Source organism: Equus quagga, chromosome 4 (genome assembly GCF_021613505.1).
Source record: "Equus quagga isolate Etosha38 chromosome 4, UCLA_HA_Equagga_1.0, whole genome shotgun sequence".
Lineage (NCBI taxonomy): Eukaryota > Metazoa > Chordata > Mammalia > Perissodactyla > Equidae > Equus > Equus quagga.
Genome location: NC_060270.1, coordinates 117,628,772 through 117,655,517, shown reverse-complemented (window position 1 = coordinate 117,655,517; position 26,746 = coordinate 117,628,772). Strand labels below are relative to the sequence as shown.

General features: G+C 37.1%; 1 protein-coding gene across 4 annotated transcripts in view; it reads left to right on the top strand.

The window, feature by feature from the left end:
• Positions 1-26,746, top strand: part of SESTD1 (SEC14 and spectrin domain containing 1) — a 115,333-nt gene that overhangs the window by 43,551 nt on the left and 45,036 nt on the right. For all 4 annotated transcript variants that reach the window (XM_046658166.1, XM_046658168.1, XM_046658169.1 and 1 more), the window contains 2 exons: positions 11,759-11,849; positions 15,996-16,109. In XM_046658166.1, the coding sequence (XP_046514122.1) occupies positions 11,759-11,849; positions 15,996-16,109 (205 nt within the window). The remainder of the gene's footprint in view (positions 1-11,758; positions 11,850-15,995; positions 16,110-26,746) is intronic.

The window sequence follows — 26,746 nt, the reverse complement described above, 5'->3', positions numbered from 1 at the left end:
AGATATAAATATGTTTATAGATTTTAATATATTGAGTGAAGACTATTAGGAGTTTAAAAAATATTTTTCTTTTAAAAATGAAAAAAATGTTTGTATTTTAATACAAAGGTCTTGGATTTTTAATTTTTCTATTTCTTGAGTCAAGACAAAACTTAAACCCCTCTGTTTGCTCAAGCTGACTCATCACTTCAACAACCAAAATAAAAAGCCCCTCCCTGACTTCTTCTCCCACATGTGATATTTGGGGGCTGAAGTGTGACTGCACGGGAGAATCATCTGGGAATTTTTTTCAAAATCTAATGCTTGAGATCTGCCTCCAGAGAGTATGATCCAATTGCACTTGGGAGGCCTGCTCATCAGACTTTTTTTAAAAATCCTTTAAGCTTCCCTGATAATCTAATATGCAGCCAGATTTGCACACCACTGCAATAAAGCATGAGAATGAGGGCAGGTGTTTTTGTATGTTTGTAAAATATAAAAGTGCAAAAGGAACAAAAATTATCCTTTATGTAATGCTCTTAAGTTCCGGAGAGTAAATTTTAAACGTTTTAGTCAGAGCAAACAATTCTTTGTGTCTTTTTATTATATTTGCATTTTGTTGACATGATAGATTATTTCATTTTATTTTTATTTTATGTTATTTATTTATTTATTTTCAGGGGAAGATTCACCCTAAGCTAGCATCTGTTGGTAATCTTCCAATCTTCCTCCTTTTTTTTCCCTTCCTTTCTCCCCCACAAAGCTCCAGTACATAGTTGTATATAGTGGTAAATTCTTCTGGTTCTGTGTGAGCCACTGCCACAGCATGGCTACTGACAGACGAGTGGTGTGGTTCTGTGCCTGGAAACTGAACCTGTGCTGCCGATGCAGAGCATGCCAAGCTTTAACCACTAGGCCATCAGGCTGGCTCAGATTATTTCTTTTTAAACCACGTTGCAAAGTGCAGGGTTAAAACTATATCTTAGAACAATTGACTTTAATCACACCTACTTTCAGTATTGGTCTATAATTTAATGATTCTTTTGCTGATTCTGTTTTTCAATATTGGGGAAGTAGAGGCCTTCAGGGGAATACTTTCAACTTTTTCACTTTCTGGAAAGGAAAGATATTAGACCTCACAGTGTAATGGTTTTGAATAAACTTGCTAATTCTCTGAGCTGCTGATGGCTAATTTGTATTATTCACCATTAGATAACAAACTGCTATTTAGGTGAATAAGACTAGCCAGACATATAGTTAACAAATTGTGGAAAAAAAAAAAAATCACGGGTTTATAATGGTTACATGTGGTGAGGGAACTTAGAGACCGTCTGAACCACCTGTTTTATTTTATAGTTGAGAGAATTGAGACTCAGAGGTTAGAGTTACTTGCCCAGGATCGCACAGCTAGTCAGTAGAAGAGCTAAGACTAGAATCTACCATTCCTGACACCAATCCAGAGCTTTTCATACTTCAGGTGAACAGAGTATAGTGTAGTTGCATCTTGTGTCAAGTGAGATTCTGAAGTTAGAATGTAATGCAGAAATTATTGGTAGTCAAAATTACCCTTGAAAAATGCCTAAGGAAGGATTAGAGACTCATGTACTAGTTTCCCATGAACATGCTAGATTTTCCTCCAGCATTGGAACATGTCATTGAGGCTAAGGTCCTGAACACAGTTGGCTTGTGCTTAGGTTTGTTGTGAGAAAATGCACGCTTGTATATACTAGAATCATGCTCAGCCCAGCAGGATACTCACACTGTGAGAGTCACTGGGTAACAGGCAGGCTAAGAAATCAGAAGTTTCACTCACGTCTCCTGTCTGTCCACTCTGGGTGTGCAAGCAGGAAGTAGTACAGTGGAGGGCAGAATAGCCTACACTACTTAAATTTTCTCTCTCTCTCTCATGTAAATATTCATAAGATGCTATTCTAGTGTAAATTGTGAATCAGTTTCTGCATATCCCCAAGTACCTGCCAGCCATTAGAGAAGATATAAGTTGAAGCAAGATGACAGAACTTATTCCAGCAAGGCAAAATAGATACCTGGATACTTTATTTTTGATAATTGTTTAAAGTTTGGCCTTATCAAATATTTGTAAACACTGAATTGTTAGCCTTCTGTTTTCTTGGATCACCTGCCTATATCTTTAGCATTTAAAAATGTTGGCAGCTCTGTATCGGTAATTGCTGTTTCCTTAGAGAGCTAGAGTGTTTCTGAGCTCTTCATTGCAAATCTGGGGAGCAGTTTATTAGATGTGGTGTTAACTGATTTTTCTCCTTCAGAATGTCTACCATTTAAAACTGCTTTTAAATTTTAATCCCCCCCCCTCAACATTTTATTATGAAAATTTTCAGATATACAAGAAGAAGTTGAAAGAATTGTACAGTAAACCCCAATATGCCCATCACTTAGAAGTCTGCAACCAGCATTGTACTTTATCACGTATCTATTCATTTATCCACCCCTCTTTCTGTCCTAGAACTGTTTTTAAGTTTACCCTGTCAGTTTGGGCTCAGCATGTGTCTAGGAGGTTTTTGCTTTTTTAGTGTGTTCATTTTTTTCTGTAACCTGCTTGTGTCTCCCAATCTCCTACTGTTAAAGTTTAGCTCCTCCAGCTGTGAACGTCTCTGGACAGTTCTAGCAGTGTAGTTAACTAATGTGGTCTCTAATTCCTTACGGGGATGTCCAAAAGTGGTCTCTTTTTGCCATGAACATGTTAACATTTTCAATATAATAATAGCTTTTTAAAAGTTATGTAGGATGTGAGGGTGATCTGGCTGTGAGATCTGTCACCCCATTGATTCCAGGGTTGATTCGGCTGATCTGGCTGACTAGATGGGTGTCCGCTTCCTCCCTCACTGCTCCATGTATGTCCCTCCTGAAGCTTCACCCTTGTTCCAAGAAGATGACCTTCCCTGATAGAGGAGGCCTGTTCTTCAGTCAAGGGAATACGAAAGCTGCGCTCCCCTGCTAGCACCTCCAAACAAGCTCTCACGGTCCCTTTGTAGGAGAACGGAGGGTAGTCAAGCTTCCAAGACTCCAGACACGTCCAAACAAGGCACTTTACGTGGCAGTCTGCCTTGCTTGTAGAAAAAGGAAAAGATAAAAATAAATAAAACTTATGTCAAAATGAAAAGGAACTATTTAGTTTCTTATCTGTACGTGATGCTTACTTTTAATGACCATGGACAAGGAGTGATATGTACCCATTATACATGGGTAACCCAGCACAGTTGGGAATGGGGGACTTCCTGATTCCTTTTCACAGAGGTTGGCCCTAAACTTGTTTTTTGTTTGAGATTCTTGAGTAGAGCGCTGAGAAGAAAGGAGAGGGTCAGGTTAATTGTAGCCTGACCTGAATACTGAGTTTATGTTCAGGTAACTCCTCATGTCCAGTCCTATGTGGAGTTCAAGACTAATCATTGCTGCCCCATTTTCTATAAAGGACCCGTCATAGGTTTTAATAAAGAACAATAAAGACTGACAAATTTGGGCCAGCCTGAGTGTTAAATTTTAGGAGAGGTAAATGAAATTTTTCTTTTTTTTTCCCAGCTATTGTTGTACATTTTAGACATAAACAACAGGATCAGAAATTATGAATTGATGATTCAGAAAGCAGAATCAAATTCAAGATTTCCTTGTGGAGGTAAAGACAAGAAATATAAATTAATCTACAAATTTTTTGGTTAAAAAACGAAATACTGAGATTAGCACTAGCAAAAACCTCATGAGTAGGTCTTTATCTCATTTTATTACATATTTCAAAATTTTAGATCAGGAGCATATCCACATTCAATGCATAGAATGAGATTTGATTTCAGTCTATTACATGAAGCGTGATTATAAGATATTGAGATGACCTGCTTTTGAAAAACATGTGGCAAAACATACGTCACTGTTTTTCAACCTTGTCTTCATTATTACCTTCGTGAGGAACCCTTTTAGACAAGTTTTTCTATTCACTTCCACTAGGTGCTATAGTAGTTTATGGTTGAATTTATGAGGTCCTTGAATGCAGAGCCACATCTTATCTGCATATCCACAATGACAGTAAAAAAGGTTTGGAGACTTTGGATGTTCGTTATATGCATATTGAAGGAACCAACCAAACTTGGCAACAAAGTCATAGAATTGACCTAAAATATATCATGAAAGGAAATATAATAGCTGTGTAGTTCTATAATTCTTTAAAATGGTGAAATTATCGTTTGAATGTGATACACAGTTTTGTAACTGCCAGTATTCAATAGGTAATATTCTAGGCATGAGTATATTGAAAATATTCTATATTCTGTTTGTTTAGAATTTTTAAGTCTATGGGCATCTTTGTTCAAAGAAAATTTTACACAGAAGTCAAATACAGGTGGTCCTTGACTTAGGATGGTTCAACTTAGGATTTTTCTACTTTACAATGGTGTGAAAGCCTCCAGTAGAAATGCTATTTCGAATTTTGAATTTTGCACTTTTCCCCAGGTAGAGATATGTGGTAGGGTACACACTCTTTCATGATTCTGGGCAGTGGCAGCAAGCCGCAGCTCCCAACCAGCCACGTGATCATGAGGGCAAACAGCCATTCTGTTTCACTTACCTCCATTCTGTACTCATACAACCATCTGTTTTTCACTTTTAACACAGTATTCAATAAATTACACAAGATATTCAACACTTTATTATAAAATAGGCTTTGTGTTCAATGATCTTGCCCAACTGTAGGCTAATGGAAGTGTTCCGAGCATGTTTAAAGTAGGCTGGGCTAAGTCGTGATGTTTGGTAGGTTAGGTGTATTGAATGCGTTTTTGACTTAACGATATTTTCAATTTGTGACGGGTTTATCGGGTTGTAACCCCGTTGTAAGTCAAGGAAGATCTGAATATAAAACAGAGAGAAGTGGAGCCCCACGGACATGTCTGCTCATCCCCATCTTCCGTTCTCCTCCACCGTTAAGGAGCCTCTTTGGAGCTTATTAGAGCGGTTAGCAGATAATTTGAATTTGAATGTAACAGCTTTAGTTGCTCTGATTTGTCTTCTTAGACTTCAGAAGGTTCAGTATAGTCAGCGAGAGTGTGACTGGGATGGCTGTTCTCTGGTTTTTTTTTGGTACAATCTTCCAAGGAAGTCTGAGCCGGTGCAATTTTTCCTTCTCAACAAATGCACTTTCAGCAAATGGAGGGATAATTGCATTGACCTTAGAGTTACTTCAAAGCACTGTAGTAAGTGCTCTGAACGTGCTTCATGCTGTTGACAAGTGATTTTTAATATTCATTTCATTCGTTCAACAAAAATATATTGAAGATTTATAATGTGCCATTTAAAAATGTGACAGCTAAGCAGTATTTCCTTTCTCTGCTGTGTGTTTTTTTCCTGTCCTTTCTGTTCCCTTTTCATATGCTTAAGTTCGTGTTGAGGGATGAGTGAGTTGTCAAGCTGAACTGGTACAGCAATACCACGCTAATTTCTCCGTCCCCATGGTCTCCTCAATTTGCACATAAGTTCAAGAGTAATTTTGCTAAAACAACAGTTCCGTCATCCTTAGTTTTCTGTGACCTCCTCTCCTTCTTTGTACACAATGAATTCAATTCAGTAGCCATTTATTTTGCTAATCCTAAGTGCAGATGCTGTACATTGTGCACTCTGAAGACAAGAAAGACTAGGTCTTTGCTCTCAAGGACAGTCCTTCAGCCTTCCTAACTGCTGTGCCAAGAGCTTGTATGATTTGACTCATCTTTTTCAGTTAATATTTCTTGAGCACTTATCATGCAAGTCACTTAGTTTTGAGTACTTGTATTAACTCAGTCTTCAAAATAACTTGGTAAGGTAGATACTTTTATTTTCTCTATTTCGTAGATGAAAAGGTGAGGGCAGAGAAATTAAGAAACTTTCCCAAATACATAAGTAGTTGGGGGTGGGGAACTGGAGGCAGCCTTCCCTTTTGCCTTAAGTCAGCCATCCTCTAGTAGGCAGGATTCTAGTGGAGGGGCATCGAGAAGGCGGGGGCACCTTCCAGAGCCCCTCCCCTCTCTGATTCCCTGAAGTCTGGCCCTGTTGGCTCTGCCACCACCTCGCCTGTGCTTGTCCCCTACCTTGAATACCTACCCTTTCAGACTCCCTGAGACCTGCATTTCTTAGTCTGGGGAGAAAAGCAGCGGTGTTTTAGGCTCCAAATGCTGTTTTCCCAGGAGAGTAAGTGAAAGATGGTACTGCGCTGCAGGGATGGGGTGGGAGAGCGTGCCCAGCAGCGCCACCCTCTGTGCTGCAGGATCCCCAGGCTCTATGAGCCAGTTGCAGGATTTGGTGCTTCAGAAATGTAACTTTGCTCATATTCTTCCTTTATCTGTCCTTTTACATTAAGTTGAGTTAGCTCCTTTATATAGATAGTTCCCAGATTCCTCCAGCTGTTCTCTAGACTAATAGCACTTGCTGTTTCTGGCTCTTTAGGCATGTAATCGTGATGTGCTTAGGATAATTCTTGAATTTTTACATTTATTGTTTGTCTTACATGTTTTAAATTTCAAAGGTGTGTGTTGTTTCTCTAGTAACAGTAATAAGATAACGTCTGTGAATATAAAGCAGACACTAATTAAAATACTTTTTTCCCTACCTCTTCACCTTTCTAAATGATGCTAAGCTCCTTGAGGGGAGAAACTGTATCTTATAATTTGTGTTTTTCATAGCCCAGTGCAGTTCCTCATACTCAGTGATCAGAAGTCATGGGTGTGGGTTTCTGCCCTTTGTTTTGTTTTGCTACTTTAGTTTCTTCGGAGCTCTGTGTGCTCAGATGTGGGCTGACTGAACCTGGTAACTGACCATTCTCAGAGCATCTTAGATTTTGTTGGAAAATCAAATAAACATACAATGTTGCTGGCTTAGTAGAAGCTGGGCTTGATTTCCTTTTAGGACTTTAAGTTCAAAATGGACCTGAGATTTACTTACGGATGATGATTGGGAGGCATATATTAAAAGAATATCCTATATTTAAGGAAATAATAGATAACATTAAGTCATTTAATTCTCATAACAGCCCTGTGAGATTCGTACTATCATCCTTATCCCCATCTTATGCATGAGGGAACTGAGGCATAGAAAGAGTGGGTAATTTAGGTATCTTGACCAAGAGCATGTGGCAGACCAGGGCTGGGCCAGGGGTTTGAACCTGTGGTCCAGCTCCAAGCCTGTGTTCCTAATCACTGCATTGCAGCCACCCCTCTTATAATCACAGTGCCATGTCTAATGATGACTCCTAGTGTTCATTCATATTTAACCTGGATCTATCACAGCTGATAATTGACATAGGAAAATAACTCTGGTGAATATAGTATTATCAAAGAAATATTGAAAACTTTTTTTATGTTTTAACATTTTCTTTCAACCGTATATTTGTGTTGTCCAATTATAGAATCATGGAATGTCAGGATTGGAAAGTACCTTAACAATCATCTGGACTAACCACCGTCTCCATTCTTAAATCCACTTTATAGAAATACTGCCAAATACTTGCCCAGATTAATCTTGATCAGATTATTCTTGATTCTATAGAGATTCAGTATTTATGGAAGCTACCTTTGCATTGTTTTCAAGTTTTGATTTTTTTTTAATTCAAATTTGGATTTTAAGTCAGTTCTTCCTAATTGTAGAAAAACTCATTTATGTTATGGAAGACACATCAGAATGCAAAGGTTTAATGACTTGCCAAAAATCACACAGACATTAAGGTCATAAGTTTTCACTAACTCTGTAAATACATGAGATCCTATGATAAGCTCCTCACTGTTCTAGGTGCTGAGGAAATGAGTGAACAAAGCAGACCCAGTTCCTGCCCTTATGGGCCTCATACCCTACAGATCAAACAACTAGTACAAATAAACACCCCGTGTATTGGATGTTCATGGGTGCCACGAAAATAGAGCATAAAAAGAGTCGAGAGAGGGGCTGGCCCCGTGGCCGAGTGGTTAAGTTCGCGCGCTCCGCTGCAGGCAGCCCAGTGTTTCGTTGGTTCGAATCCTGGGCGCAGACATGGCACTGCTCATCAAACCACGCTGAGGCGGCGTCCCACATGCCACAACTAGAAGGACCCACAACAAAGAATATACAACTATGTACCAGGGGGCTTTGGGGATAAAAAGGAAAAAACTCAAAATTAAAAAAAAAAGAAATTCTTTAAAAAAAAAAAAGTGTCAAGAGAGGGATGGGGTGTGAGGTGTGAGGGGGTATATGGCAATATTTTACAAAATGATAAGATAACATTTTACCTGAGATTATTGACGTGTGTGCCAGGCCTTACAGATACCTGAAGAAAGGGCATTCAAGACAGAGGGAGCAGAAGGTGCAAAAGCCCTAAGCATGTTGTGGTATCAGCAAGGAGGCTGGTGTGGCTGCAGCACTTTGAGAAAGGGACAGTTCTGGGAGAGCGAGCAGAGAGGGGCTGGAGACAGATCATAGACGACCTCATGAGCCGTGGTAAAGGCTGGGATTCTGAAGAGGCAGGAAAGCTCTTGTCACATTCTGACTGAGAATGATGTGATGTATATAATTTAAAGCACTGTGCTAGAAGCTGCCAAGATATCAGTAAAGTAATATTCTTGCTTTCTGGAATCATGCTATCTAATGAAGAGAGATGGTAAATAAGTAATTATAATAAGAACATAGGTGAAATTAGTGCCCTTATGTAAGTATAAGCAGAGCTCTGTGAGTGGAAGAGAAGGACCCCTTGGTTGTAATCAGAGAAGTTAGTGAAGAGCTATAGAATACTGAACCCAGGAAATCCATTGACAGTCTGTTTCTAGTCAAAGTGAGAGAGCCTATTAAGGAGACTTGCTTGTTTTACATAGCTGTTCCCCCTCAACCCCAAGTTTGGCCGTGAGCTAACATCTGTTGCCAATCTTTTTTTTTTCCCTTCTTCTTCTCCCCAAAGCCCCCCAGTACATAGTTGTATATTCTAGTTGTAGGTCCTTCTGGCTCTACTATGTGGGATGCCACCTCAGCATGGCTTGATGAGCAGTGCTAGGTCTGCGCCTAGGATCTGAACCGGCGAAACCCTGGGCCACCAAAGCAGAGCATGCAAATTTAACCCCTAGTCCATGGGGCCGGCCCCTTAGGTAGCTGCTTTAACTCAGCACCCTCACCCTTGAAAGGCTCTAAGGGAGTAGCAACAAGGAGGCAGGGTCTTCATAGATTTCTTTATTGGTTATTGTTCTGAAAATATAATTATAAACATTAACAGTAGTATAGGAATTTATTAATATAGCACTTGAGCTCCTCCAACATGCCCTTTATGAAGGGCGTAACATGCTTCTAAATTAATATGTTATTGTTGTTAAAGACAGTTTAAACCATCACTCCACTTGTAGGAATGAAGGAAAAAACAACTATTCCTCTCAAGTAGTTGAAAGACCACTTGGTCTTGCACTTGTCAAAGAGTATCTTTAGATTGTGTATATTTTCATTATCTGGCTTAGTAAAATGTGAGAAAATTTTGATTAGTGGTGTTTTTAAGTACTCTTGCAGATAAATTTAGAGTTATTTTATGCCCTCGAGATCCCTGCAGATGATATTTCCAAACTTCATTAGTTTCTTAGTCTTAATGTACAGATTAATCTAATGTACAGATTGATTTAGTGTAAAATTTCTTTGTTCAACAAAATGGTTGTATAACCTGTATCTCAGAGAGGCACATGCTGATGACATGAAAGTACCCAATTGTGGGGATGGCACACTCTCTTGGCTTTAGTCCCAGTCCACGGAAGGCTTTCCACTCCACAGCTCTGTGTGTCGTAGTTACCCCTCCTGCAAATTTCCACAATGCATTGCGAGAGTCCCTGAGTTGCTGCCATTTCCCTGAAGACCACTCAGTAGCAAACTAGTCTGCTTGGGCTGTTCTATCTTGGGCTTGTGTCCTGCCTAAGTCAGAGGGGTCTTCCTAGATGTCTTGTTGGGGAACTTCAGGAATTTCCTCCATACCTGAACCCACAACTAGCAATTAGAGGTCAGATTTGCTTCCCCCAGCAGGTCTTTATATGCTGTTTCTAATCCAGAAGCCATCCTTGTATTGCCACCTCATTTTTTTAACCCCAAAGAATACTTAGTGGATCCTTTATTTTATAATGCAAAATCTAAAAATAGAGTACTTAAACTTTGTTGTTAATGAGATATAATTTACGTACCTTAAAAATCACCCTTTTAAGGTATACAAGTGGTTTTCAGTATATTCATACAACGTTCTGTGACCATCATGCTCTCTAATTCCAGAACATTTTCATCAGCTCAAAAAGAAACCAATATACCCATTAGGAGTCACTCCCCATTCTCCCCTCCTCCCAGCTCCTGGCAACCACTAATCTGCTTTCTGCCTGTATGGATTTGCCCATTCTGGACATTTCATATAAAATGGAATCATACAACGTGTGGCCTTTTGTGTCTGGCTTCTTGCACTTGGCATGTTTTCAAGGTTTATCCATGTTGTAACATGTATCAGTTCATTCTTTTTTTGTGATTGAATAATATTTCATTGTATGGATAATACCACATTTTGTTTTTACATTCGTCAGCTGATGGACATCTGGGTCAGTTTGACTTTTGGCTGTTGGGACTTAGGCTGCTGTGAACATTTGTGTGCAGGTTTTTTTGTGTGGACATATGTTTCAGTTTGAACACTTGAACACTTCCCCGTTTTCTTTGGAAGCTCAGTTTCCCTCGCTCCCGCAGAGGTTGCATGTTCTTCCAAATCTTTAGCAATATCATTCTCATTCTTGTGACCTCCTTGTTCCTCGGTAGAATTGGATGTCACTTCTCCAAGAATGCTGTTGAGGCTAATGGGAATGCTTGCAGGGAGGCGGGGAGGATTAGTAAAATCCCCTGGTGCGCTGGAGTTAACTCCCAGGAAGAGGTCTGCTGTTTCTCTTTCCTGCGATTCACGCTGTACGTAATGGGGAGCACTTTGAGTGGGGGAGGTTTCACTGCCAAGTCCTCCCTGCGAAGCCCAGCTGCAGTTCCTTCCACTTACCGGAGGGCGGGCGGTTGAGATCCTTGCATTAAGTTGATTTTATAAATATAACAATAATAGCGATGTGGTTTTCATCTTTAGGATGGAGTTTTCCCATATAGTTGTTGGATTTTACTAGGGTAGGCTTCAGGGAAGTGTTTCATCAATACTTGAATGACTGAACATAATATATAGCAATAACCCATTTTCCAAACACTCAAGATAATATTGTGCTGATCAAGTGACTGAGAATGCAAAAGTGAGAGCAGCAGTGGGTCAGACGTGTGTGCACCAAATGCTACTTCATCTCATTAAATTTCTCCCCCAAAACACCAAGAAGCCCATTTTCAGTGGTTATTAAGCTTACTTTATTTTCCACCTGTTTTAAACTCTTCCTTCACAAGCCTTGTACTTCTGGCAGGAAAGAGAGACGAGAAGTCCAGAAGCGCTTTGTAGCACCTGGGGTCCAGGTGAAGAAGTGGAGAGGCTGAGACCGTTGGAATGTTGCTTTGATTTCTTCTCTTTCTAAGGCATTGACTTTCCCTGTTTCTACAGCAATTTTCCTGCCAAATTAGCTTGTAAATTGTCAACATTTCCTGAAATGAGAAAAACAAATTGCTTGAGAAAACTGAAAGGATACTGTGAAGAATTTTGTTTATTGACCAAACCAAACCAAGTGAGATTAATGCTACTCCGCATATGATTAAGCTATAAACCCTATTTATTTAGAATTATGAAGAATAAAATATCAAACTTGTTTGATACTTTGTTTTAATACTTTGTAATTTTGTTTTGTTTCAGTGAAAAGTGTAAGGCTAGAGGATTTACCGTGATTGTGGATGGCAGAAAATCACAGTGGAATGTGGTCAAAACAGTAGTCTTAATGCTACAGGTAATTTTATTTCTGACTATGAGGATGTGGTTTTGTTTTGCAGCAACAGATCAAGATGATAATGGCAAATGCATTTCCTTTATTGGGCTGTGCTCAAACTTCTCAGCAGTGGCTAAGCTTTGAAATGCACAGATCACTATTAGATTGTTTAAATTCAGTTCTTATAGGTTTGAATTTGAGTAGTAAAAATAAATTTCAGACCTATTCTAAAGGTCTGTAAATGATTGAAAATAATACATCATGTGTAAGTAATCTAAGCCAGTAGGCCAGTGAGTCTAAAAGTGTGAAGGCAGACGTTATCGGGCTCCCTGGGAGCTTTTGCATGCTGCAGTGTCTGCATGTCCCCATGCCGCCCCATTCTGATGCTGCGGGAGCAGGACTGGGTAAGTCTAGTCTGAAAAAGCTTCTCAGGCTGCTCTGATTGGTCTCTCTCGTCTGTTATCCTTTTTCCTCCAAAAAGCACCAAGATTCATGATGGTCTTATTTATTTCTAACCCAGACGAAATTTACTAACAATTGTGTCCTCAAGCACTTGAACAACTCACAAATTAGCATTTAATAAACACCTGAGATTACAAACTCCTTGATCTGATCTCAGGCTCATGTTTGTATTTCCTTGTGTTCCTCACAGAATGTTTCTGTGACCCCTTGCATGTAGTAGGTACCTAGTAAACATTTGTTGATTTGTTATAAGGGTGTTGAGGATATTATGATCTGAAATGAAGCATTTGAGTGATTGAAAGGGGGCATATTGCTTACATGTTCTTGGGTTTCCTTAGAAGGGCTTCTAGAGAAGGTAAACGGAAGTTAAATAAAAGAGATTATCTAATTTAAATGAAAGAAAGTGAAAGGGCATCTCTGGCAGGGACACTGACTCAGTGATAGCTTCCAGAACTGAAGCAAACACACGGAAGGGAGCTGATGGCGGGCCAGTTAGGGGAAAATATAAGTTGGCAGTTATGTGGGATAGTGAACATTCAATTAGGTAAATATCAGTCATATTGAAAGAACAAGAATTTTAAATGAGGGGCGGGCCCCGTGGCCAAGTGGTTAAGTTCGAGTTTCACCAGTTCAAATCCTGGGCGCGGACATGGCACCACTCATCCAGCCATGCTGAGGCGGCATCCCACATGCCACAACTAGAAGGACCCACAACTAAAAATACACAACTATGTACCAGAGGGGCTTTGGGAGAAAAAGGAAAAAGAAAATCTTTAAAAAAAAATTTTAAGTGAATTTGAGGAATAATTGGTAGCTGCTTTAGGGTTTTGAGGAGAGGAGTATATTTAAAAATTTAAATAACTAAGAATAATTCTTAATTTTTATCTTTATTTGGGATAATTAGGAAAAAGAGATTTGAGGGATGGGAACAAGGTAATTTTAGTTTTTAGTTTTAGTGCTTAACGTGGTTCAGGTACTCTGCTAAGCTTGCTGTATAAATTGTCTCATTTAATTTTATTTTCATAACCTGGGGAAGCAGGTTCTCTTATCCCCAAAGGTCAGCTGAGGCTCAAGGATTTTAAATAACTTAGTCAGGTTCTCGTAGTGAACATGACGAAGAGTCAGGATTGGAGCTTGGCATGGCCTAAGTCCCAGGTCTTGGCTTTATCATTAAAAAGTGTGTGTTTACCAGTGGGATATGTGAGTTGGTCCCCAAATGATCTACCCATTACCTTATTCTTTCTAAATGTTTGGCCTAAACTTTTGATCATTAGATCACTCTTTTGAGTTGGAAAGGATATAGCCTCCAGAGGATCAGTTTTTAAGGGAGCACAGATTGGTGTCCCATAATAACTTTTTCTGTCAAATATGTTCCCAGCGCTTTTATATTCCAAACCCTGAAGATAAACTCTTCTCTGTAAAAGTTGTTAAAATAACTCTTAGGTGAGAAATCCATTAATTATGTCCTTGTGTTCTTCGTTTCGTCCTGTCAGTCAACTGTGTCACAGGTGAGCTATTTGGGACTTGCTGTTTGAACTGGATTTTGATCAGTGGCAGTTTTGAAGAACAATCAATGGATGATTTAATCCCCTCTTGCGATTTCTTTTCTGATAGGTATTTTAACAACTTTTGGATTTATTAATAGTTAATATTTTCAGAAGTTGCAATGGCCTGTTGTTACTCCTAGTCAAACAGTTTCCACATACAGAGTCGTCATTGCTTTTATTTCAAAGGTACTGGTACCAGTCGTTTGGCAGCCCCGGGCTTAGTGCTGCCTCTGCCTATAACTAGTGTTCTCTAAAATGAGTGGCTTGATTTCTCTTGTTTCTCACAGCTTTAATAAATATTCAGTGCTTTTGAAATAATCATCTTTCATAAATCAGTGTATGAATCAGCCTCTATCTACCCTAAGTTTCCCAGCACCTCTGGTAAAAGTTTTGACACCGTTGAATTTATTTTACTTACCTTATTCACAGCCGAGTCATTGTAGGGGGCACGAGGTTTGTGATGTGCCTAGTCAAAAGGTTTTCTGTTTTCCCCTAAATAATAATAGTAATAATTCGGTTGTGCCCTTTATGGTCTAGGACAGTGGTCAGGCCCTAGAGTTTGTAAATGAAGTCTTACTGGAACTCAGCCACGCCCATCATTGCATTGTTTATGGCTGCTTTCACTCTACAACAGCAGAATTGAAGGAGTTGCAATAGAGACTGTAGACAAGCCGAAAATATTTATCGTTAGACCTTCAGAAAGAATTTACTGACCCCTGGTCTAGAACGTATGAAATGATGTGGTAGAACTTTAGAGTCAGACAGACCAGGTTTCTCTTCTAGCACCATCATTTTTTAGCTCTGCTATCTTGGACCAGTTACTTTAGTTCTCTGAAGCTCAATGTATTCTTCTGTAAAACTAGGAAAAAGAGATCCACTTGTGAATACAAATTCATTTATTCAACAAATGTTTATGGAGTGACTTCTATATGTCATGCACTGTCCTAGGCACTGGAGATATAGGAGTGACTTGATAGATAAGGTACCTGCCATTGGGAAGGTTATATTATATTTGAAGAGTCAGACAATAGGCAGTTAAGCAAATTAGTAAATAATATAACATCAGATAGTGATAAATGCTATGAAGAAAAGTACAGTGGTAAAAGGAGACTGAGTCAGAGGGTGCTACTTTAGATGGAGTGGCCGGGGAAGGTCTCTTTGAAGAGGGAATATTTGAGTAGAATCCTAAATAAACTGAGGGAGCACTTCTAGGTGTAGGCCTAAGAACATTCCAGGCAGCAAACATCAAGGGCCAAGTCCTGAGATGGGAACAGAGCTCTCGCCTTCTAGGAACAGCAAGGTCAGTGTGGCTGTGGGAGAGTGAGCTAAGAATGAGGTCTGAGAGATCGGCGGGGCCCTGAGTTTGGAGGGCCTTCTAGGCCTAGGTAAAGGGTTTCAGTTTTCTTCTGAGCATGAAAAAAGATGAAGCAGGAGGCCTGTTAAGAGGATATTTCAAAAGACTGACTAGTTTGGGGATGTTAGCAATGCAGGTGGTAGAAACTGTGAGATTTAAGATGTATTTTAAAGATATATTCTACGGGACTTGCTGATAAAGTATACATGGAATATTTATTAACTCAGTAAATGTTCATTTCCATTCTTCTTCAGGTAATATGAATAGTCATATCTAGTAAATCTGAGATTGTGTTTGTCAAAGATTAGCTTTGTCCTTTTCTTCAAGTTAATAGTCATGCAGAATCTTGACCTCTTTGTATAAGGGCTAAGAAACTTATTTTGTGGGAAAATTGATTTTACATTATTTGAGGAGATTCTCCAGGATGATTGTATTAGAAAAAAATTTTTCATGTCATAGAAAAAGCAACCAAATTAAATAATTTCTCAACTAAAAATTGTCTTGTAGTTTAATCTAAACATATTCCTAGTAGAGAGACTTAATAAAACACAAAAATATTCACCTGTACTGTTCTGTATTTCACTGTTTATTTGAAATCTTTTCTGAATCAGCTTGTGTTTCAAGTATTTCTTTATTGCCACGTCTGTTTTGAAGTTTGCATTATTTCTTATAATTTATTATTTTAATTCTTTTCCAAAGGTCTCTTGATTACTCAGCCTAATCATGAATATCTAGTAATTTATAACTTCAGTAAATTATTCACTTTACATGTATAATTTGTAATTATTTTTCTGTATTTTATAGAACGTTGTTCCAGCGGAGGTTTCCCTTGTTTGTGTGGTGAAGCCAGATGAATTCTGGGATAAAAAAGTAACACATTTTTGTTTTTGGAAAGAAAAGGATAGACTTGGCTTTGAGGTAAGTAAACTCTGTAAAAAAACAGAAGTGGTGTGTTACATCTTTAAAAGTAGCATTTTGCTGGTATTATTTATTTGTCAGGCATTGGATACTAAGCACTGCCAGAGCAGTGATTAGTACATAGCCGGGGTTCACATATTTGTTGAATGAATTGTTTCTTTGTCAAAGACTGCAAACACTTCCTTGTTTTCATTTATGTCATTCTTTGTTAACTCCTTTGTATAAGTGGAACTTTTTTATTTAAAAAATTTTTATTGCATTCCTAGGAGGGCATTTAAGTAATACTGGGAAATCCTAGACATTTTGAAATTGACATTAGAGCCTATTTTGTGATCTGTCATAATTATTTTTTAGTAGCTGATTTAGTTTTGATACATGAACACAGTTATCCATCCTTTTCTATTGACAATACTCTCTCCCTCCCACTATTATTCTGTGAAATTGTGTCTTATTGTAGATTAGAAAGAAGTCCTAAAATGGAATACTAATTTAAACAATTCTGTTATTTATTGCCCTCCAAAACCTGTTAATCCCCGCTTCCCAGTAGAAGAGTTGATGATTCTAACCTTTAGATTGGTTAATTAAAGTGTGAAAGCATTGAAGGGTATGAAGGCTAACCCAGCCCTGTAACATACAGACCTTTAGGATGCTTACAGGAGTCAGCCAGTGTAGATTCTTTTTGGAGCTTGCCGTACTAGAATTAGTCACTTTCATTTTCAATAAAGTCAATGTCAGTGTATTTTTGGTATGGAGGACAGGTCGCCAAGGTGTAGAAGATAGAAAGATTTAAGAAAGCCTGGTTTCTTAAGTGAGGTAGCTTGAAATTTTTTCTTCTAGATGACCTTCCTCCTGTCCACTTCTCTAATGTTTTTCATCAGCCGTTGAAAATTCACCTCTCGTTACTAACCTAAACATTTCTTCACGTGTCCTTCCTATCTCTGAAATAAGTACCTACCTGTTCAGTTTCCTTTTTAGCAATTCAGTTACATTCAAGTACTTTCTCTCCTTCAACAGCATTATACCTGGTGACTTTGATAGCTTTTTCTGGTTAGATGATAGGATCTATAGTCTATGTAATGATGAGATAAAATTGAAGTAGTACTGGCGTTAATCTTGGCCTCAAATTGAAGACTAATGATCAAAAGGATCTCACCTTCTCATTCTCTCTTGTCACTCATGAGAGTAAAAGTGTGTTTACTGGTAATGATAACCAGCCACCATTCTAAATTGTTTTCTTCTCTTCTCTATTCTTCTTGTTGCATATGACCCTGTTCTTTTTTGAGGCTGTACTAATGTTAGGATCCAGAGCCAAGGACTTCTTTCATGTTCGTCTGTCAAGAACACCTCTGGCTCCATCTATTTTGACTTCTTTCCAGTTTTTGTGGAAAGTTATTTTCCCTTAGTGAGAAATATTCCCCAACAAAGAGATACAGACAGACATACACCTTGAAATAGTATGTATTTAAACACATAGACATATGTGAATTTGTACTAAGCATGCAAAGAAGCATTTTCATTCCAGATCTTGCACACACATTCTTAGCGTAAATCAAATAAAAAATAAAACATCTGAGTGCTTGCAGAGTGAAAGGTTCAGTGTTAGGTTCTTTGGGAATGTTTTATTAGGAAAGGATAACTGTTGTAGTTATAGATAGCAGAGTAGGAGTAAGGGAGAAACAAGTTTTGAGTTTTTCTATGTTAGATTCCACACTAACGAAAACATTTACAAGTGTTTTGATTGAAGACCATATAGTAAATATCTTTCTCTTCAAACTTGTTGAACATTGGTATGTGCTAGTTAATAGAACATTATGGTTTAGTCACTTAGTTGTGGTAAGTCATTGTTGTCTTAGTCCCTCTAACATATATAAAATAAAGGACAAAGTAATATTTATGTAGGCCTTTATTATTTATTTATACTATTTTTTAATTTTTAAAATTTATTTACACTGTATCCCTTATTATTTATATTATTGAAAAAATTTCATAGTTTTTATTTACTTTGAAAGGACTTGACAAAAGTTTGAAAAAAACTCATGTAGGTAGTGATTTTTTTTTCTTCCTTTTTGTAGTTCTACTGTTTTATTCTGGTTCCCTTTGTGGTTGTTATTAGGTTTCACATTTCCTTGGAGATAGATCTGAAATTTAGTTTTCTGCTTAGTAAAATGATAGCTGCTTTGAATGTAACTGTGATAAGCCTTTTCTTTCAAAGTTTAATGGTATCCATACATATTAGAATATTCAGGGAGATGGATATTTGAAAATAATTAACCATTATTTAGTTAAGTTAGATAAAGATCAGACTGTGATCTCCACCATATTCCTGAGTAGATAAAGCCTATGTTGAAGTATGATTTTCATAGAGGTAAAGTCATGACTGCTGTGCAAATGTAAAATAAGTGTAAGTCAGACATACTGTGCGCCTCATTAACTAATCAGGTTCTCAGTGATTTGTGAGGAGTGGTTCAAAGAGCATGTGAGGAATTTAGGATTTTTGTAGGCAGGTAAGATTGCCGAGTTCGATACAAGACTGGTTGATGTCTTACAGATTGATAAATTCTAAATTTTGAGGTTGCTTGTTGCTCCACCGGATGAAAATTTATCAGTTCCACTGGTCATAAATTATTTGTTTCTTCTGGATGAATTTCTCAAGTTACCCTCTGCTCCTGCAGAGCTTGGTACCTAGTGATTAGTCTATAGAAAGTCCTTCAGAGGTGCAGCCAGCACTGCATGAAAGAACACCCAGCAATGTCTTTTGCGCATTCCTAAGATTTAGATAGTTATTCTGACACATGAATTATACTTTTTATAGGATGATATTTTTGTAAAGTTTGAATTTGGACATTAATGACATAGTGAACATTCATATCACTGCAGAATTATAGAAGCTATTTTCTGAAGTTTGATATTTTGATTTTCACATCCGTCTCTCTTTAAGCTTTGTATTCCAAGCCAAGACTAGTGTTTTTTAGTGTTTTCCTTCATCATTTTCCAAATTGTTAAGTCCTTAAAGGAAGAATCTTTTTAAATATTCCCCTTTTAAAAAATATAAGCAATGTTTTTTCACTGAAAAATATATTAGTTTAAAATCTTTTTAATATTTATCAGTTGACTAGTTAGTGGGAGATCTGTCAGTCACTGAAGATTTATCCCTCAGCTAGAAATCATAACCACTATGATGATTTTATTTCAAATGAAACACTGGTCAATAGAAACCATGACATTCACTGCTCCTTGATATATAACAACTTAATAAGGAGCATAAGAATGATAATAGTCCTGAAAATTTGCCTCAAGATAATTATCTCCAGATGTATAAATTGTACTCATTTCATCAGAATTGTTATTTAGCATATCATGATGTCTTTAGTACTCTAAAAATTGTGGTAAAAAGGTAGTATATAGTGTGATTAAATCAAATTTGGATCTTCATTTATAGAGAATAAAAGACTTTCTACACAAAGATTTGTCTACCAAGCCAGGCTTGCAAACCTTTTCTCATATATAGTTGTTTAAAAAGAAATGTAGAAATTATAAAAATAAACCAGTTGGGTTTTTTTTCAAAGTATAAAAGTTAAAATTTCAAAGATCAGATTATAAAAATAGTTTTTCCCCTCTATTTTTGATGGCATAATACCATTTTTCATCGTAATTTATATGTAGTCTTAAAATCCATCATGAAAGATAATTTTATAAATGATTTATAACTCATTCTATCTCTTAGATAATGATTTTAAAATTAAAGATCATGGATGCCATTTGTTAGATGGGAAAAGTCAAAATTGGTCTTTCTTTTTACTTTGATATAATTATGTTAAGATGATATTATGAAGTTTACCTTAATTCAGTATTTTATAATATTAATAGTTTAGTAAATCCTTTTTTTAAATTTAAAACAAGCTCATCATGAACTACTTCTATGTGATATTCTAGGGAAAATGATCAGATGCTGTAGGATGTTATAGAGAGTATTCATGAGATTTCCGTAACTGTTTGGGAAATACTTCTTTAGAGTGATGCAATGGGCAAGTCTAAAGAAATGCGTGAAACTTTTGGAAAAATGTACTTTTTAAAATATTTTTGAGAAATGAAATGTTTAGTTTGTGGTTCCATCTTCTCCACAGGCACGGAATTGTTTGATTTTTAAGAAAATTTGCTTTTAAGCTAGAGTGTGGTCTTTCTATCAATCACTTAATTAGAATAGGTGACAGTGTCGGTAAATATTTGAAAGTTTTGCAGAAGATAATAAAGAGCTGACTATAGTATGTTTAATTAATATTCTAATACAATTATATAAATCTGTGTCTTTTTGTACTTTTTTTGTTTGTTTGTTTACTGAGGAAGATTCACCCTGAGCTAACATCTGTGCCAATCTTCTCTGTTTTGTATGTGAGTTGCTGCCACAGCATGGCTGCTGGCGAGTGGTGTAGGTCTGTGCCCTGGAACCAAACCCCAGCTGGCAAAGTGGAGTGTGCTGAATTTAACCACTAGGCCACATGGCTGGCCCCTGTACTTTTTAATATTTTTGCTCTAATTCACAGTTCTTTCTTTCTTTCTTTTTTTTTTTTTTTTGGTGAGGAATATTGGCCCTGAGCGAAGATCCGTTGCCAGTCTTCCTCTTTTTGCTTGAGGAAGATTGTCCCTGAGCTAACATCTGTGCCAGTCTTCCTCTGTTTTGTATGTGGGATGCTGCCACAGCGTGACTTGACGAGCAGTGTGTAGGTCTGTGCCCAGGATCCAAACCAGCAAACCCCTGGCTGCCGAAGTGGAGCATGCAAACTCAACCACTATGCCACCAGGCTGGCCCCTCACAGTGTTATTTCTTATTCATTAAATAGTCATTTGACAAAAGAGTTTGACAGCTTTTTCTATAGCTTTGGAAAATATTTCTTTAGAATTTTCAGCAATATGTCCTTATTTCTCTGTTTTCATATTTAGAATCAGAGGATGAAAAGGGATCAGACATAATACATGCGACCTAAATATGATGTTTGGGACCATATTTTCTAATTTTGCTTTTAACTTTGGTGATGATTGCTTTTTGAGACTGGACTTTTTAAAAAAGAAATTGATGATTTTTTTCTCTTTCCCAAGTAATAAAACATTTCCCGTAAGATAAAATGACCCCTTGATTTGCATTGCTTTATATTTGAACTTTCATACAGGTTTGCTATATTAGTGGTCTCTTTAAGGACTGTAACAGAAAGGAATGTAGGAAATCTTACCAGTATTTTGTAACTTGAGAAGCTGTAATGAGTACTTCAGAGAAAATCGCCTAAGGTGGGATTCTAAATTTGTTTTGCCACATTGACTCTGAAATATGCCAGTTTTCTCTTTTTTTCCCTGTAGATTATTTGCATTCTAATCTGTTTCTGTGCTTTTCTGTCTTCCAGCAATCTCCTTCTCTATTCATTTTCCTTTTTTAGCACTCCAATTTTACTTGAGGCCTAACTCCCCCACTCTCCCATCCCCAGGAAAACATGGTTTCTTATTTTTGCTTGTGCATTTGAATTTGTTCTTTTTGTGAAATCATATCCCTCTGTGATGTTTGCCATCACTGGAGTGGAGTTGAACTGTCTGCTCCTTCAAACTTGGTTTGCCCTCTGAGAAGCAGTTGTCTGTAATTTTTATGTTGCGTTCTGGCAAATGGTGTTTTCCAAAGACTGGGCAGTTACTCACGTTTTGAAACAGTGTCCTTGTGCTGTGCGCAGGGACGAGGGCTTCTCTTTCCTCTTAAGGGTGCTGCTTCTACTCACTTCAAAAGGTGATTCTCAGGTGTATAGCATTTTCATACAGGAAGATTTTCTCCTACTATTGCAAACTCTTCTTAGATGTTTTTTCCCTTCAGTCTTTTTAAACATACATTATCTAATAAAATAGAAACAATTGTTGCTGTTTTGCCAGCCTTGTCTCCTCTTTCTCCTTGCCCTCACTCTCTTAAGTGAAGATGAGATTATTGCAGTGGGAGTGGAGTTGTTTCATGACAACAGGTAGTTCTCTAAATTGTTAATTTGAGACGATCATGATTTTGAGTCTGCTGATTGTTCAGACTTGCTTTTTTTCATATGTATTATTTAGCTTTGAGATACCTTTGGTATAATATAGTTCTGTATATTTAGATGGTAGATCTACTGTTTTCACTTGAACAGCCATCAGTGAATTTTATAAGTATATAGATTCCATAACATGTTTTATAATGGAGAAAATGAGTTTTATGCAGGTCTGCATAATTGTGACATTCCCTTATCAATGTATGTTTTGCATAAGTAGAAATGTCCTAATGGGAGTAATCTCAGCTAATTTTTTCCTTTAAATTGTTTACTACTAAGTGATAGTATACTCTTAAATATATTTTATATCATAAAAAAAGTGAAGCTGTACTATTTACATTTAGGTTGATTTTAGGAAAAAGCTTTTAAGAGAACTATTCAAATGCAGATAAAATGTTGCCGCATATAACTGAATAACTGCAGATTTTCCCTTTGGCTTGTTAAACTTGAAATTTGTTACCAATAATTTTAATGTATTTAGGAACTGCAAAATGTAGAAAGGTGTGTGTGTGTGTGTGTGTGTATAAAAATAATATAACCAGAGTAGGTGGCAAGTGACAAGTGCTCTTCTTTGGGCAAGGCAGGTAATATGTTAGAGAGTGGCCCAAATTAAATGTATAGGATGACAACTCATTAGAATTATGTCCTCTTAGAGCTTAAAGAGACATCATAGATAATTCAACGCAGCTGCCTTCTCTGGCAGATTGGGGAAATAAGCCTGGAGCGAATTCCTTCAGGTCGTGTCTGCAAGGTCAGTGAATTTGTGGCAGAGCTGGAACACAAACCTGGAATGATTGGCTCCTAGCTCAGTATCCTTCCAATTATAATATAATGATGTTTAACCTAAGAAGGAAATTTGGAAATCATTTGATATATTCTGGTGAAGCTTTTGGCTCTCTGTGCTATTATGACCTAAGGGGCAACAACGTTTGGGTTTATTTTGAGTATTTTCATCAAAGGCTTTAGAACCAAACCAGAAAACTTTAATCTACTTCTTTTTATGAAAGCGTTGCACAACTGTCTCTAGAATAGTACAGAAACAAAAAGCTCGTTTCCTTTGTAGAAGCATATCTTATTTATCCTTATATTCCCAGCACTAGAACACACAGCTTTTAATAAATAAATTTAGCTGTTCTTTTTATTCTAAGATGTTTATTTTAAATTAGCTCCCATTATTATGTAAACAGGAAAACAGTGAAATTGAGATATGCTAAATTCCTCATGTTAGGGGTAGCTTTAAATTGCTGTTTAAAATAGATGGGCATAATAAGTTTGCTGTTATTAAACTAACCAAAAATGTTATTTAATGTTCTGTCTTATTTTATTTTTTTTAATGAAGAAAAGAGATGCATGAACTCCCTCAGCTTTTCTGTCATTACCACCTCCAAATGTCCTTTCTTCTCCCTCTGACCCCCTTGCATGCTGCCTCAGAGTTACCCTCTCTTCAGTCTGAGGTGGAGATCTCATTGTGCCCCTTCTGTCAGTCATTCCCTTCTTTTGATTTTTTTCTGTTTTTAGTTCTTTAATATGGTGTTTGGTACGTATTCTTTAAAAATGTATGTGTATACATGAAGCTTAATAATAAAACAAACTCTTGGGTACCCACTACCCAACCTAAGAACCCAAGTATCAATACCTTTGAATAAGTCTGAGAGCCCCTCCCTGATCCCTTCACCTACCCCTCAACCCTTGACACCTAATTTACTTGTCTTTATCCATCCTTTGTTCGTGTTCTCAATCTGTGTGTATGTGTGTGTGTATTAAAAACTTAAATGTGAAAGATGAAGTCTTTAGAAGAAAATAATGGTGTGTTTATCTTTTATTATTCTTTTATATCTATATCTGCAGAGTTACCATTTAGAGATATTATTTATTCCTAAAGAATACAGTTTCACTTATTTTCTCAGCTTTATAAAAATGGTATTGGGGCCGGCCCCGTGGCACAGTGATTAAGTGCACACATTCCACTTCAGCCGCCCAGAGTTCAAGGTTCAGATCCGGAGTGCGGACATGGCACTGCTTGGCACGCCATGCTGTGGCAGGCGTCCCACATATAAAGTGGAGGAAGATGGGCACAGATGTTAGCTCAGGGCCAGTCTTCCTCAGCAAAAAGAGGAGGATGGGCAGCAGATGTTAGCTTAGGGCTAATCTTCCTCAAAAAAATGTTATGATTTTTGTCTTCACTGACTTACTTTTTCTCACTCATCATTATATGTCTAAGATTCTTGGAGTAGATATAGTTGATTCATTCTCCCTGCTGAATGTTATTCCATTGTGTGATTTAAGCAGTTTAATTATTCCCTTGTTGATGGACGTTTGGGTTGTTTCCATTCTTTTGCCGTTATGAATGTTCCTCTAAACATTCTTGCATATGTCTCCTGATAAACGTGTCTAAGATTTTCTCTGTTTGTAGAATATCCAGGCATACATTATAGAAATGTTCAAATTTACAAGATAATGCCAAGTTGTTTTCCAAAGAGGTGTTCCAATTTCTGTGTCCACTTGCAGTGTATGAGAATTCTGGCTGCTCCATAGTTCTTCTAACACTTGATGTTTGCTAACACCTGATATTTGCAAGTCGTTATGGTCTTGTCTTTTCTCACGTTATCCTTGGTATTGGTGTTGTTAGAGTCTCATGAAATGAGTTGAGAGCGTTCTCTGCGTTTTTGTTCTCTGGAAGCCTTTGTTTAATTTTGTTTTTTAGCAAAGCTTCTTAAGACTGTCAAGCTCAGCAGGAAGCTTATAGATCATCAGGACAAATGTTCTGATTTTACAGAGGAGGCCATGGAGCTCCAAGGCCTTGTAGGACTTGTTAGAGGTCTCAGGGATAGTAAGGGGCAGAGCCAGAACTGGAACTAGTTTGAGGCTAGTATACCTTGCACCATGACACACAAACTCTCACAACATGATGAGTTCATAAAGAATTTTTCAGATACTGAAAATCTCTTCTTTGATTTTTAAAACTCACTTGTAAACTGCTGCCCGGTATTTTCTTTGTGGGAAGATTTTTTTTAAAAGAGAGATTTATATATATATATATATTTATTTATTTATTTATTTTAGATATTTACTGTTTTTGTTATAAAGAATTATTAACACATAAAAAAACAAACAGAATATTATAATTAACTCCATGTATCCGTATGCCCAGTTTTGACAACCATTAACCCATGGTCCATTCTGCCCCATCCTTACCCTTAACCACTTTCCCCAGGGAAGACTGAGGTTATTATAGTGAAGGAAATTGAAGACATTCAGTTTATCTGTAAATATTTTACTATGTGTCTATAAAACATAAAGATTCTTTTTAAAAAATGTAACCAATACCATTTTGCCTTAAAAAACATGGTTCCTTAATATCAAAGAGCCAATTGATTTCAAATTTATAATTATTTGATAAATGTTATAAAAGGATTTAGTTATATAAAAATGTTAAATATAAATATTTTAAAATTTACTTGTAAATTTATATATAAATTATTCACACACAGATTAATTGATTTGAATCAGGATCTAAATAATGTTCACTCATTATGATTGGTTGAGATGACTTTCCAATTGGATAGGGTTTTAAAATGTTGTTAATGATTTCTGATTTGACTAATTATTGATTTCTGACTTAATTTCACTCTGCTGATAGACATGTTATCAGTTAGTTCCTTTGAAATGTACCAAGGCTTTCCTTATGGCCTAATACACAGTCAAGAGTTTGAGGTTTTCATGGTTGCTTGAAAAGAATATGTAATTCTCTTATTCTTGTTTGTAGGATTCTGTATTAGTCCATTAAATGAAGCTTTTTAAAGATTTTATTTTTTCCTTTTTCTCCCCAAAGCCCCCCGGTGCATAGTTGTATATTCTTCGTTGTGGGTCCTTCTAGTTGTGGTATGTGGGACGCTGCCTCAGCGTGGTTTGATGAGCAGTGCCATGTCCACGCCCAGGATTCGAACCAACGAAACACTGGGCTGCCTGCAGTGGAGTGCACGAACTTAACCACTCGGCCACGGGCCAGCCCCTAAATGAAGCTTTTTAATCTTAATTTTTCTTTCTCCTTTTTTCTCCCACATTTTTTTCTCAAGGTTACTAGGTGGTTTCTATAGAGATTTTCATAGTCTGCATATTGCAGAGAGCATCCTTATGGTGTAATTTAACCTATTCTTGTTAACATATTAACATAGTCTTCTGCCTTTTCAAATTCTGTATTTCCATAAATTGATAGTTGGATTTAGACAGTTGGTTAGATTCAGATCTGATTTTCTTTTTCCAAGGCTCTTTATTGGTGGTGATGTGTGTGTTCCTTTTTTGTGATGTTAGCAGCTGTGAATGTTCAGTGCCTAGATCTCTTCATTTATTAAAGATTTTAAATGGTGATATTCTAGTTTTATTATTCTTTCTTCTTTCACTAGCTAGAATATTTCTATAATGAAGAACTTCCCTTTGTTATTTATTTACTCAGTGGTACAGTTTGTATATGAAAGATGAGATAAATGCCTATTTCCCTTTATTTGCTGGTTTTAAGTAAAGTAAATTTGTTCCCCAGCATAGTCCAATTGTGATCATGTCTTTTGTATTAATATGAGCTCATTGAAT